The following is a 14,516-nucleotide window of genomic DNA, read 5'->3' as shown; positions in this document are numbered from 1 at the left end:
ATTGTGAGGGAAACACACCTCAAATGCACTCTTACCATCTTGTAAAAAGGTACCAAAGCTTTTGGGGCCTTACTGCCAGACTAGCAACAGCCCATTGAGACATACTGTATATGATTTTGGGCTATATAAGAAATAAATGTTGTTGTTGCTTTATCCCGCATGCAATCAGACACCTGAACACTCAGAGACTTTCCACAATGAACTGACAAATAACCCTACCTCATATGTTCAGAACATATTTCTATTACAGCAGTATTTGCTGTATTTCTAATACAGCAGTATTACTACAGCAGGGGTTGGTTTTCATGGTGAAGCACAGCAAGAACAGAAACATGGTGCACACAATGAAATGTGTCCTCTGCATGTAACCCCACCCTGTGAGCAGTGGGCAGCCATGAAAGGCGCCCAGGGTTTAGTGTGTGTGGACAGTGCTTTCCTCAGTGGAACCTTGGCGACTCGGGATTAAAACCGGCCGCTACGGGTCCTCTTCTTTACCAGCTAGGCCACCACCTGCCCATGTCCCATGTGTCCCATGTTTTTGCACATAATTTAGCCTGGTTTGTTGATGTTGCACACATGCACTTTGTCAGTATGTAACTTGTTTAAATGTTACATTAGGAACATATTCTGGGGGAAATGTTGTTTTGTATCTGTCTGTATCTTTGTATATGTACTGTCTAACTTGGATGTAGCTGAAATGACAATAAAGCTCAACTTATCCTCTGCCTCCATTGCTACCAAACCAAGGAACTTCTCATCCGACGGCGGTGTGGCGGATAGGGAAACTTGAATTTTGGGGCCAGCCTATTTGAGTCATGGATGAGTGTTATCCAGAGGTTCTGAGCCAGCGGGCTGAATATAAAGATGTCATGGCAGAACTTTACCAGCATGGACTGAGGCCTTCTTTTCTCTACATAGCCAGACTCTACATTACACTGCCCAGCGGTGCCAGAAAGGGGTTCAGTTTTGTCAATGAGGCATGTATCTTCATCAAGGATCTCCCCATATCACACAAACCATCTTGAAGTGAATGTAAAGTAAACTCACTGGATGAGAGGTATCACTGTTTATTACATTGTAGGGTAAATTGAGCCCAAAGGTGTGGTTATGAATCAATGTATGGATTGTTAGTAAATTATGAATAATTCCACTTGTTTGACGACTCGTCCGCCAAGTAATATTTTTGGGGAGCTGGGTTTTTCTGAAAATTCTCAGAAAGTACAGTCTCTGCTGCACCTTCTTCAGCAGCTCCTTGGTGTTGGTCAGGTCAGGTCATTCTCAAGCTCACATTTTTTTCTGTAGTCAACAAGTTCCTTTGTTTTTGTGGTGTTTAGGATCAGTAAAACCCCACCCAATGGTGTGATGCTGCAGGGCGGGCTGGCATTGCTTCTCCCCTTGACCTGATAGGAGATAAGGTCATTTTGATGTTCATTATAAAAAAGTGCTATAAATCTTATGCAATACACTCTTGCTATTGTCTCATTCCACATTCACTCAAGTTACAAATTGGTGGTTACAGAGACACCAAACAGTACAGTTCACTCCTGTACGTATTAGAATATTATAAATTTATAATTTATTATATTGACTATGGCCTTTCCTGATCTCCTAAGCAATATGCTCAATCTTCAAGTTCTGACCTTCACAAAAATGAATGGAACTCAAGACTAAATTTGACTACACATCAGAGCCCAATACAGATCAGAAACAACTGATTTCTTTGGAAGCATTGATATTCTTAGAATTTCACTGAACATTATATGAAGTCCTAATCTCTTCATAAACAGAAATAGCTTTGACCATTTCAGAAATGCAGTCTGATAAGTGTCCAGGTCCTGATGGTTACTCGACCAAGTCAAGTAGAATTATTTATTTGAGACACTTGTCATGCCACGTCAGTGAGGGAGGTAAACACAGACGAACAACATGGTTTGAACAAAAAAAGAGGTTTTAATAATGAGACACAAATATGGTTTCATGACCTGAAAAGAACTTACAAACAAGGAAAAACATGCAGCACAACATAAGTAAAGCTTGACATGCGAGTGTGTAGCGTCCTGTCAAATATAAACAGCTTTTCTGATGGTCTGATGCTCTTTATTTCTCTCATTCATATAGCGTTATCAAACCAAGGTAAAAAAAACAATAAATACAAATTAACACAATATAAAACCATTAAAATAAGCTAAGTATAGACGTAGCTTTGGCTCTCTTAAACATAAATAAAGGGTTGAAGTAAATGCACAGAAAATGCCAACAAACCTTGTGTCCACTATCGACAGGAGCTAAACAAAGAAAACTATGAAAAATACACTTTCTGTAATGCTATTTCCCTTTATCTCCGTATTTTCCGTTGTTTTATGTCCTTTCCTTTGCTTTCCTAATGCCGTCAACTTCCGGATTTTCATCCTTTCACAACAAAAGTATCCATCTCACAGGAACTTACAAAATAAGGCACATAAATAAAGTTACGATAGCAAAAACTTAAACATGTTACACTATAACCAGAAAACGTCATTTACAGAGTGTGAGCATTCAACCCTAATCACTCACAACTGAGGACCCATTAGGACCCAGTACAGGGCTAACACTCTTCACCTGGGGCTCCAGGAGGCCCTCAGTTGCTATAGCTTTTTGTAGCTGTAGGACATAGCCAAAGTTTGGAGAAATAACTTGGAGCACAAAGTCTTACTTTATGGTGATTACCTCCTAACCTTTGTTTCCAATCCCTGTGCTTCATCTCCTTCTGTTCTGTCACTGCTCAGAATGTTTTTTATAGCATTGACTGTAATGACTGCCCTGACTGGGTAGAAATGGAACTACACTCTATAAAAAGGATAGTATAGAATAGAGAATAGAGTTGGGCAGTGGTGGCCTAGCATGTAAGGAAACAAACCTGTAATCAGAAGGTTGCCGTTTGGAATCTGAAATTGCCAAGGTGCCACCAAGGGAAAGTACATTCCCCACACAATGTAAAAGGATCACATCAGTTTTTTTTGGCTTGGGGTCCGGTTTGAAGTCTGCACCCATGAAAAGACCTAAGGTGTCATGGAAGGAGGTGTTTCTCTCTCTTGGATGATACTTGGAACTAGGACAGAAACATAAAAAAATAAGAAAATAAAGTAATACATGACAGGCGCCTGGGGAGCAGTGTGTGGGGGTGGTGCTTTGCTCACTGGCACCTCAGTGGCACCTTGGCGGATCGGGATTCGAACCGGCAACCTTCTGATTATGGGGCTGCTTCCTTAACCGCTAGGAATTTTTAAACATTTGGTGGTATATCGGTATTAATAATATAATACAAATTTTTTTATGTTAATTCTTTGTTGAGGGAGGGAGGGTAACACTAGGAATATTTTAAATCATTTGAATAAACTATACAAAATAAATTTAAGCCATGGCATGAATCACGCCATTAAGAACCACAGGGTAGACAGCTGCTGCGAACCAGGTGTCTCTCTGAAACTTGACAAAATCTTGTATTAACTCCAATTTTGGAAATATGGTGTCGAAGTGCTTGATAGTTTAGATTAATTTTCATCCATAAATTACAAGCGGTGACATAGGTGGGATTTTTATTTATTTTTTATTTATATGTTTGTTTAATTTATGTTTGTTTAGTTCATTATGTTTGGTTATAATGGCCTGTTATCTGCATACCGTAATTTGTATTTACTTCCCATCTGTGAATTCAACATTTCCTTCCTTTCTTTTGCAATTCTATGTAAGAATCCAATTAAAAAGATTTGCATTTAAAAAAGAAATACAGACAGACTGTCAGTCTACAGGGAGTAGAGCTGGGGAAGAGCAGGAGTTCAGATACTTCAACAGTCCAACAACCAACAGTTCAACAGTCCAGAGTGTGGAACAGAGGTGAAGAAGAGAGTACAGCAGAGTGGAATGGGTGGAGAAAGGTGACAGAAATGATTGTGAAAGACAAGTACCAGAAAGAGATAAAGAGAATGTTTACAGGACAGTAGTGAGACCAGCTATGTTATATGGGTTTGTGATGGTGGCACTGACGAAAAGAAAAAATGCTGAGATTTGCACTTTGGATGACAAGGACGGACAGGAATAGAAATTAGTAAATTAGAGGACCTGGGTTAGGAGATGTGTTGGTTTGGACAGAGAGACATTGAGTATGTTCGGCAAAGGATGCTGATTGATGTGGTGAGAGAAGACATGCAGTTTATTTGGTGTAGAAGAGAAAGATGTAGAGGATAGGGGGAATGGAGATGTAGAAAAATAAGAAGCACCTTTAAGAATATATTTACTTAGAAAAAGTTTTCCCCACTGTATTTTAAACATTTAGTAATACAAACAATATAATTTTTGTTTATGTTAATTCTTTGTTGACTAAAGGTATTGAGTAGCCCAATTTTAATAACAAAGTAGTCACATTAGTTAATTACTTATAAACACATAAATAAACATCATTAAATATCTTGTTTTTAATTTTCATGAGGACATCATTGACCTTACATTAAACCCATGCACTATATATATTATATGTATATATATGTATGTATTTTATAGGTAACATGAAGTGAATATTACATATTAATAATGCATAACAATTTTTAAATACATGTAATGTTTTTATTTAACAGAAGAAATCATCTGCAATGCAGAACCTGAACTACCCATTAAGAAGATTGAAACAGTGGTGAAGCTGGACTCAGTAGGGTCTTACATTCATTGTTAACTATATTTATTCTACAAAATGCCCAATGTATTTAAAACAGAATTTTTCTTGCTATTTTTTACTAGGCATCCGATGCGGTTGTTAAAGTTGATATGGTAAGTAATAGTGAGTTGAGTCATGGCAACTGGACTTCTTTCTTTAAGGTAGAAACGTTTCATTCTACAAACCTTTGTCAATCTGAGGGACGTTGGCTGGTGACCACAAATTTCTTCTCCAGGTAAGTCACAGCGAACTCCTTCCTTGAATAGTAGATTCATAAAGAGAAACAAAGACAGGTAGTGTAGATGGATGTGACATTGTGGCCAACCTGATGGTAGGTTGGAGAAATTTTGCATCTGAGGCCTCCACTTCTGTTGAGAGAGGAGTTGATAATTTGCACATGAAAATCTTCCCTCAAACCATCTATCTACTCTATCTAGTATTTGCATATTTTGGTCCATAAATGAGTGTTCTTCGTCCTTTAGATGAAGGTACACAGCTGATTTTGGTCCTGAGGTGTTGTTCCTTCTGTGCTGGGCCATCCTCCTGTGTAGCAGGTGTTTGGTGTCTCCAATGTACAGTTGGAGTGCACCCTTCACTGCACTGAACAGTTTATATTATGATATCTGTTCTTTGAGATGGACAAGTCTTTATTTCAGTGTGTTAGTGGGTTTGAAGTGGATAGGTATGTAGTATTTTCCAAAAACAATATTTAGTCTTTCAGATACACCAACCATGTACGGAATAACCAAGTTCTTCTATTAACACTGAGATTCAGGTTGTTCTGTGGACCTTTTTCTGGAAAAGGATACTGCCTTGTTAAAGGCCCACTTGGGATATCCACAGGTTCTAAGAGCTGTCTTCAGATGTCTTGCTTCTTAATGTGTGGCTTCTGGGGTGGTGGGAATGTCCTTTGCTCTATGGCACAGAGTCCTTATTAGTCCTAATTTGTGTTGTAATGGATAATGTGAGTCAAACAATACATACTGATTGGTGTGGGGCACTCCCTGCCTTTGTTTCACTCAATGATCCCATTCAAGGAAGGAGTGTGGTGTGACTTACCTGGAGGACAAATTTGAGGTCCCTCAAATTGACAAAGTTCTGTGGATCCAGAATGAAATGTTTCTACCTCAAATAAAAAAACTCCAGTTGTCATGATTCAACTTTCAGACAACTTCATCTGGATGACTGAGAATCTTCACAGACATAAGGAATTAAAGATTATAATTTTATTTAAACCTTACACTTTCATATTGTTCAAACTAGTTTGAAATTCTGTTAGAGCATAATGGGAAGAATAGAATGGGGAAAATACTGAAATGAGAGCCAAGTAAAGGGATGAGGATGAGTTATTTGAGTTTTTACTTTTCATTCTGATTTAACCATCATATGCAGTAGGGAGACCTCCTTTCAGGTGTAACAATATTTATTTATTTATTTTAAGTCTGATGATGACAAAAATGGAAAAACAAAAAAGAAGAAATGTAAAAAAGGAGAAGAAGTAGAGGAAGAAGAGGTAGATGAAAGCATGCTTGATTGGTGGTCAAAATACTTCTCTTCGATTGAAACACTAATGGAGGTGAGTGTCATCTACCACTTCATTGTTATTTTTTTTATTCTAAGTCCTTATGTTTAGTGGTGTAGAACAGCTGTCAAGTCATATGTGAAAATTAGTATTTTCAGTTTGATCCAAGCCATAATTCTGATATGTTGATCTAGTCTGGTATCATTGATCATACCATTATGTGTACAATTAGGCAGTATTTTAGTATTGATGACTATTTTCCTGGTGTTTGTGAAAGTTGGGAAAGTATCGTAAGTATTGCAGGGGACTGGAATGGGTGATGTTTGAATGGGTGTGTGCATTGGGTCATGTGGGCTAGGTGTTGGTGGTTAATTTATTGGAACTAAAAGTGATGAGCAGGTGATGGGGAAGCCTACCTTTGCTGACTGCATTTAACATGGTCATGGACATCTGTTTTTAATGTTTGAAATACTGATTACTTCAAAAAATAAAGAACAAAAAAATATAAACTGATACTGGACCGCCTTTCCAAGAACAAGTGTGTTGTCCGGTGAAATGGAAACTGGAAGTGACTGTTTTCTGCATGTAGGAGGCAAAGTGAAGTTGTCGTTAAGGGGAAAAAGAATATAAAAAAATAAAGGAAGAGCACTTATATATTATGCCGCCAGACATTCACTGTCATGTTGAGCATCTAGAATGAGTGGATTAGAAGATGACGTTGCTGATGGGGATGACAATAACTTGTATTGTGATTTTCATAATTCACAATGACAATCGCTTAACTTTCACCTTCACTAACACAGTGGTCTCAAAACATGCTGGAGTGCTGCATGAATCCAATGGAATAGAATCATATTTTAATGCAATCAAAAGGATTCTTGAAAATCTTAATGTTGATGCCAAATTCTTTGTGCCACAGAACCCTAAGAGAAATGTAACTTCTGGGTTTGCATCATTTACAGATAATGTGGTGCAACAGAGTGTGAAAGAATGTAAATCCATTCATCTTTTTAACATTTCTGTCACAATGGCTGGACATGGCGAGGAATAAGGATGCATAAGCACAACGTCACAAGACAGGGGTTTAATACATGGTAGACAAGACAAGGGGTCATCACCAAACAATGACACGATGGTGAACAGACACAAACAGGGCAGCTTTATACAATCATACTTCGGAGATTACAATCAGGAAACATAATAACACAGGACCAACATGAAACTCCAGTCCGAACTTCAGACCCGGAGTTGCCCCTGGCGAACCAGATCATGACAATTGCTTTTTTGTGGCAAACCGAGTGTCAGAGGTCCTCAAGGGTTCTAGTGCATCCCAGTGGAGGTACGTGAATACAGCACATAACCCTGCACATCTTGCTTCGAGAGGTGTAAGGGTAAAGCATTTCTTAAATGATAAGTTATAAGTTATTCACATGCAGCCTGAGACAGATTGGCCTATGAGCCTAGATAATTTGAAAGACCTTCCAGCTGAAGAACATGAAGTCAAAGTGTCTGCCCCTATTAAAGTCTGACCAGCGTACAACAATGGAATCAGCTATTAGACAAGTCTTTATATTTGTGTGCTAGTGCAGGGTATTGCAGGGCCAATCAAATTCAAATTTTATCTGTCACATACATAGTCATACATGGTATGATATGCAGTGAAATGCTTTAGTGACTGCTACTGACCAAAGTATTGCAAATATTGCAAGTATACAATGAACCGATATGCAAATATTGCAAACATAACCAAATATTACACTTTTATGTCCTAAAATATGTCCTTAAAACCTAAAATATGTGTAACAGTGAAGGTGTGCAAATGAGTGGTCAAAGTATAAAGTGAAAAGTAACAAAAGTAACAAATTTGTGCAAGAGTAAAAAGAGTAAAGATTCTGGGGGGATTGAGTCCAGAAGTGATTGAAAGTGAAAGTGCTGGAGTGTATTGGGGTCCTATGAACACTTAGGTATCATAAGCTGTTCACTCTCTCCACTGGGCTCCTGTTGATGAAAGGGGTCCGGTAGTTCCTCTCCTGCATTCAGTTGGAGATTGTGTGGGGTGTTGGTGCACATCTTTAACCTGAACCTGCAGTTAGGGAGAGAACCACAGCTTTGGCAAACCTCCTGTGTGGTACCAATGCCAAAGACTTCACATCCCAAGGACCTCAACAGCTACAGGCCAGTGGCTCTGACATCCCACATGATGAAGACCCTCGAGCGGCTGATCCTGGCGCAGCTTTGGCCCTGGTGAACTCATCACTGGACCCACTTCAGTTTGCTTACCAGCCTGGCATTGGAGTGGATGATGCAATCACCTAGCCACGTGGATCCTGGACTACCTCACTAACCAACCACAGTATGTAAGAACTCAGGGCTGTGTGTCAGACAGGGTTGTCTGCAGTACGGGGGCCCAGCAGGGAACGGTTCTGGCACCGTTCCTCTTCACAATCTACACTGCAGACTTCTACAACTCAACCAACTGATTCCTGCAGAAGTTCTCTGATGACTTTGCAATAGTCGGCCTCATCACTGATGGGGGCGACAGGGGGTACACAGAACTGACACGGGACTTTGTGGACTGGTGCCAGCAGAACTTCCTCCAGATCAACACAGGAAAAACCAAGGAGCTGGTGGTAGACTTCCGCAGGCAGGCAGGCCTCAACTGAACATCAAGGGTATGGATATTGAGGCTGTGTCTCTATGCACTCTACAAAAAATGGCAGAGCAGGCTGTACCTGCTGCGGAGGCTCAGCTCTTTTGGAATACAGGGGCCACTCCTGAAGACTTTTTATGACTGTAGTGGCGTCAGCCACATTTTACGGTGTAGTGTGCTGGGGCAACAGCATCTCTTTTGTGGACAGGAAGAGACTCAACAGGCTGATCCGAGGGCCAGCTGTGTTCTAGAATGCCCTCTGGACCCAGCGAAGGTGGTGAGTGACAGGAGAATGGTGGCTAAACTGTCATCCCTCTTAGACAACATCTCCCACCCCATGCAGGAAACTCTGAAAGTACTGAGTAGCTCCTTCAGTGGTTGCTGCACCCACTATCTTATCTTACCTTCAGGCTGCTGCACCCACTATCTTATCTTATGTTATGTTATCTTATGCAAACTGCAGGGGGTCGAGTGTGTCCGGTAGTGAAGAAATGATGAAGTCTCTGACCGGAACAATGATAGATTCCTTGAAGCATGTGGGGATCATTGACTGAGATAGAGAGAGGTTGAATATCTCTGTAAACACAGGTGCTAGCTGGTCTGCGCAGGCTCTGAGGATTCTCCCCAAGATGCTATCTGGTCCTGCTGCTTTCCTGGTATTCACTCTCCTGAAGGCTCTCCTCATGTCATGCTCGCTGATGATTAACGCTTTTTTGGTGCTGGTAATGTATTCCTGTAGGCGCCGCTAGCATTAGCATTGCTAGTGTCTTTAGCTGCAACCTCAAAGCAAGCATAGAATGTGTTCAGCTCGTCTGCCAGAGACACGTCCGCGTTTGTCATACCGGATGTTGGTGATTTGTAATCTGTGATCGTTCTCAGTCCTTGCCACAGGCTCCTGGGTGTTTTTTGAATGGTATCATCTGTTAGTTTCCCAATGAAACTCACAACCGCTTCCGTATACTCGTTGATATTTTCAGAGGTGTTACGGAACATTTCCCAGTCTGCGTCATTGTTAGAGTTATCCGTCTTATCCAACACTTATAAACCAGAGAGATATGACACGAAGCAGTTAAGCTCTTTTTACTTGCAAGGAGAGCAATCAGAGACGATCATGCCTCCAAAAGCTCTGCCGTCTCTTCCGCTTCCTCTCTTTTTATTTAATAAAGGGCGGTACATTCATCATAGGATCACACCATATAAGCTTATAATTTGCATGTAGGGTTGTCTCTTGGTAAACGCTCCATCGCAAGGTCTTCTTGTTTTCTTGCTTCGCTGCGGCTGCAGGCCTCCTCTTATCAAGTCGCGGTCATTCTGTTCTGCAAACAACCTTTAGCCCACCAGTTTCTCATCCAAGAGACTAATGATTAAATATAGTGTGCATATTAAAAAGAATAATACAGTTTAATACATGAGATATAAATGTCAAAAAGGAAATAAAAGGTAATTGCATGATAACTTATATACATTTTCCAACAGTCATCCAGTGTGTCCTGAAGAAGAGCCACCGATTGGTTCGTCCAGCGTGCCACCTCCTTCTGAACCAAAACTTCCTATTTGAGCCTTTGTTTGTATATAGGCATGAGGCAAGATGGCGGAATGTTCGGATTTACCAAACAGTGGACGAGATTGTGCCCTGTAACCATCCTTAATTGTAGTGCAGCAGTGTTCCAATGTCCTTTTGCCCCTGGTGGGGCAGATGATATGCTGGTGAAAGTTTGGCACTGCGCCTTTGAGGCCGGCATTATTCAAATCCCCTGCCACAATTAGCGCAGCATCCTAGTGCTGTGTTTGGTGATGAGTGAGTGTCTCATGCAGCTCACATAAGGCAGTGTCTGTGTCTACTTTTGGTGGAATGTAAGCAGCGCTGATGATGACCGATGTGAACTCGCCCTTAGGTCATTGAGCTTGTTCTCCAGTGATTGGACGTTGGCGAGCAGGATGCTAGGGAGAGGTGTGCATTGTGCATGGGCTCTCAGCCTTTTCCTGACACCGAGTCGTTTCCTCGGGGCTGCTGCTTTGCATTGCGTCCTTACATTTACATTTACACATTTATCAGACGCCCTTATCCAGAGCGACTTACAATCAGTAGTTACAGGGAACAGTCCCCCCCCTGGAGTTAAGTGTCTTGCTCAGGGTAGTAAGTGGGATTTTAACCTGGGTCTTCTGGTTCCTAGGCAGGCGTGTTACCCACTAGGCTACTATCACCCCATCAATCACATGCCACCTCCCTGTGTCTTCCCAGAGTCCAGTGTCCTGTCCATGCAGTGAACCGAGAAGAACTCGGCTGGCTTGATGGCATGGTCCGGCACCACTGGGTTCAGTCATGATCCTCCTTTGTTCTTCCTCAGGATCTCATTGTGTACAAAACCTTACCGATGTTGTTCAGATTGAGCAGGAACATGGAGCAGGAACATCCGAACATGTTCAGATGTTGGAGCAGGACTGTCTGTGCTGTGTATCCTGCCACTGAAAACCACCACTAAAGTGTTAAATTAGTGGCATTCAACCTATCTCTGAGTAATTTTCAGTCACGAAGTTCATGCACTAGCGCACATGCCCGTTATTCACTGTGCACCTAATTGTGTACTGTAAGCATTTAACACCCAAAGCCAAAATAGCAAAAATGTATAATTTACATTTAGAGTGGGAAGAGGATAGCTAAGTCCTTATATGCAAAGAAAGGATTTACTGAAGAAGGAGTGGCATTTTAAAACGATGCACAAAAGCTAAAATACCTGAGTTTCCTGCTGCTTCAAAAGAAAAATGCAGCCAAAAAGTGTGAAAACTGAAACGTCAGTTAGCAGCGCAGCAGTCAAGCCAGTACTATAGTCATGTTCTTGCTACAAACAAGACATTTTTGAAGAACTGTGAAGTTGTCAAAGAAGAGTTGTACAGCGTGGGCCATTTATATGGATACATCTCAATAAAATGGGAATGGTTGGTGACATTGAACACATTTTATAAGTGCTCAGAAACTTGTAAATAACTCATGAAAGAATAAAGCTATGTTAAATCCAAGAACACCATTGTTTTTCTTGTGAAATTACCCATAAATTTGATGTCACATGACCCTCTTCCTATTGAAAAAACAAAAGTTGGATCCAATGACCGAGTTCAAAATGGCCACTATGGTCACCACCCATCTTGAAAAGTTTGCCCCCTCACATATACTAATGTGCCACAAACAGGACGTTAATAGCTCTCCTGATAGAGCGTTTGAGCTGCAAGGTAAGGAGAAGCATATATTCAAGCGCAGATACTAAATACAGATGAGCATCTGCTATTTTAAAGTAAATAACTTTATTTAGAGATATAAAATAGCTGGCATATAGAGATTCTGTGCACACCATGGTCATAGATAGTGGTGACCTATCATCACATTAAGCCCTGTTTTGTGGTCCGGTGGTGCCTCTTGGTGTACATGTGTTTCTGTCGATTCAGGCAGATTTGTGCCAAAAGTTTGAAACAAAACTTTCCTAAATAAGACATTGTAAAATAAGAGGTTTACATTTTGACAACCTACATTTTTGCTTACATCTCATTCTTTTTCATTTTTGCTTCTGAGACTTTCAATTTCGCTGCTTGTTTTTTAAGTTTCACTGCTGGCTTTTCAGTAACTCTTCAGTAAGACATATTCAGTTGGACTACTGGCACAGTACTCTCATGTGGGTGGGTTTTGCCTCATTGGCCAGCAGGTATTTGAATGACAGCTCCATTCCCCTCCACAAGTGATGGGAAGTTTGGCTCTTTTCAGAAAGCTGTCTTAATTCAGAAAACTCTTTATTTATCTTCTGTAACCTCATAGCCTCAGAGAACTGTGCCAGAAGTCTAATTGAATCCTGAAATGCTTTTGTTTCGGTTTTAAGATTGCAATGGCTGTAAGTTTGTTTAATTGTTATATGTTATTAGTGGGGAGTTTTGTTACATTTTTAGATTTGCATATGTGCTCTTATTTTTTCTGTATGTTTTCTCACTTGCAATGATGTATCAGTTGCATGTTATGTTTTTGTACAGTTTTCTCTCCTGTTTACTGGTTCATCTATGGATTAGAACAGTCATTAAAGAAGCTAGATGCTAATTTCCCAGCTCATATTAAGAGTTTTTCTTGCTGTTTGTCTTCACATGTACAGGAAACAGTATAATACTCCTGTATGGCCCTATGAAATCTATTTAATTTTTTCCTAAATTCTGTTTTGTTCATTTTAATTCTGGGGAAAAAATAATCACATTTAATCACAAAGTGCTTGGAAACTTACTCTTTGTTTTTGTTAAACCATTGTAAATAATATTTGCATTTCATGCAAAGATTTCACAATATTACACATTATTTCCTTTGTAAAATAAAATCACATGAACTAGAACCATAATAATAAAATCACTTGTTGAATCAGCTGATTTGGCACTGCCCCAGACATACACCCAGACCCAGCACAAATATTCCCCTCCTCTGATTTTATGCACTAAATGCATTAATCATTTAAATTTAAGTAGCCATCAGATTCTTCTGCTTCTGTGAGAGACAAGTCCCCCTTTTTCTCTTCAAGTACAATCATTTAAAGCTACATGTTTTAAATAATAATTTGCTGTGTTTGTGGGAACTTGCATGTCCCGTACACTGACTGGTTTAGTTTAGACTGTTTATATATCTATATATGATGAAAGAGTACTTTCAAGGGCTGGTGATTAAAGTAACTAAGAGAATGAAAGGATTGGATGAGGTGGAGATTATGAACCAGAATGTGCAGAAGATTAGCAAACAGGAAGCTATGAGGAAGACTGAGAATGGAAAGGCTGTTGGTCCAGATTCTGTATCTGTGGATGCATCTAAGTGTTTAGGAGAGAGTAACTGTGCATATCGGCTATAAATATATTTTGCTGTATAGAAACAATCAGGAGGCCGTAACAGTAACACACTGAGAAATTAACATCAGCCTGTCATTATTATTATTATAATGTACAGTGTGAATCCATTAACAAATTATATTGATGTCACAGGTCTACATATTTTAGGATTAAATCCTTAATTAGCATCAATCATTTGCATAAGCTCTTTCTATGGGAATCTGCATGTTCTGCATGTTTTAGTTTAATTAGTTTAGTTTTTTATGTTATTTTTTTTATTGCTCCTGTGTCTTGTGTCAGTCTGTGTCCTTGTGTGTTTTGGCAGTCATTACATAAGCAATTTCCTTTGGAATTAATAACGCTTTCTGACTCTGAATTGCAAAACATTGTTATGTATTCAAGTGCCATACTTCGAGTGCCAAGTATTTTAATTTATTGTCTGTGCTCGGTGAAGGAGTCATTATTCTGCATGTTCGACACGAAACCACAATGTCACCCGGTAGGGCAGGTGTGGAGCTGGAAGTGTCAGGTCTGACAATGCATTTTCACGCGTGGTCAAATTTTCAAGGTTTCACATCTTGAATCTATTGTGGTGGTGTTTTGATTTTTAACCCATATTGAAGACAATACATCTTAAACTGCTCACTGAAACCAGGAAGTGAATGTGAAGTGATTGTCACTTGTGATACACAGCAGCACAGCACACAGTGCATACAGTGAAATCTGACCTCTGTATTTAACCCATCACCCTGATTGAGCAGTGGGCAGCCATGACAGGCGCCCGGGAAGCAATGTGTGGGGACGGTGCTTTGCTC

At 40.1% G+C, this 14,516-nt stretch overlaps 1 protein-coding gene across 3 annotated transcripts in view; it reads left to right on the top strand.

The window, feature by feature from the left end:
* LOC114784829 (otoferlin-like) overlaps nt 1–14,516 on the top strand; it is a 101,290-nt gene that overhangs the window by 51,786 nt on the left and 34,988 nt on the right. For all 3 annotated transcript variants that reach the window (XM_028970560.1, XM_028970582.1, XM_028970571.1), the window contains exons 26-28: nt 4,611–4,681; nt 4,771–4,800; nt 6,129–6,263. In XM_028970560.1, coding sequence (XP_028826393.1) covers nt 4,611–4,681; nt 4,771–4,800; nt 6,129–6,263 — 236 coding nt within the window. The remainder of the gene's footprint in view (nt 1–4,610; nt 4,682–4,770; nt 4,801–6,128; nt 6,264–14,516) is intronic.

Source organism: Denticeps clupeoides, chromosome 1 (assembly GCF_900700375.1).
Source record: "Denticeps clupeoides chromosome 1, fDenClu1.1, whole genome shotgun sequence".
Taxonomy (NCBI): Eukaryota; Metazoa; Chordata; class Actinopteri; order Clupeiformes; family Denticipitidae; genus Denticeps; species Denticeps clupeoides.
This window is presented reverse-complemented; position numbering and strand designations above follow the sequence as displayed.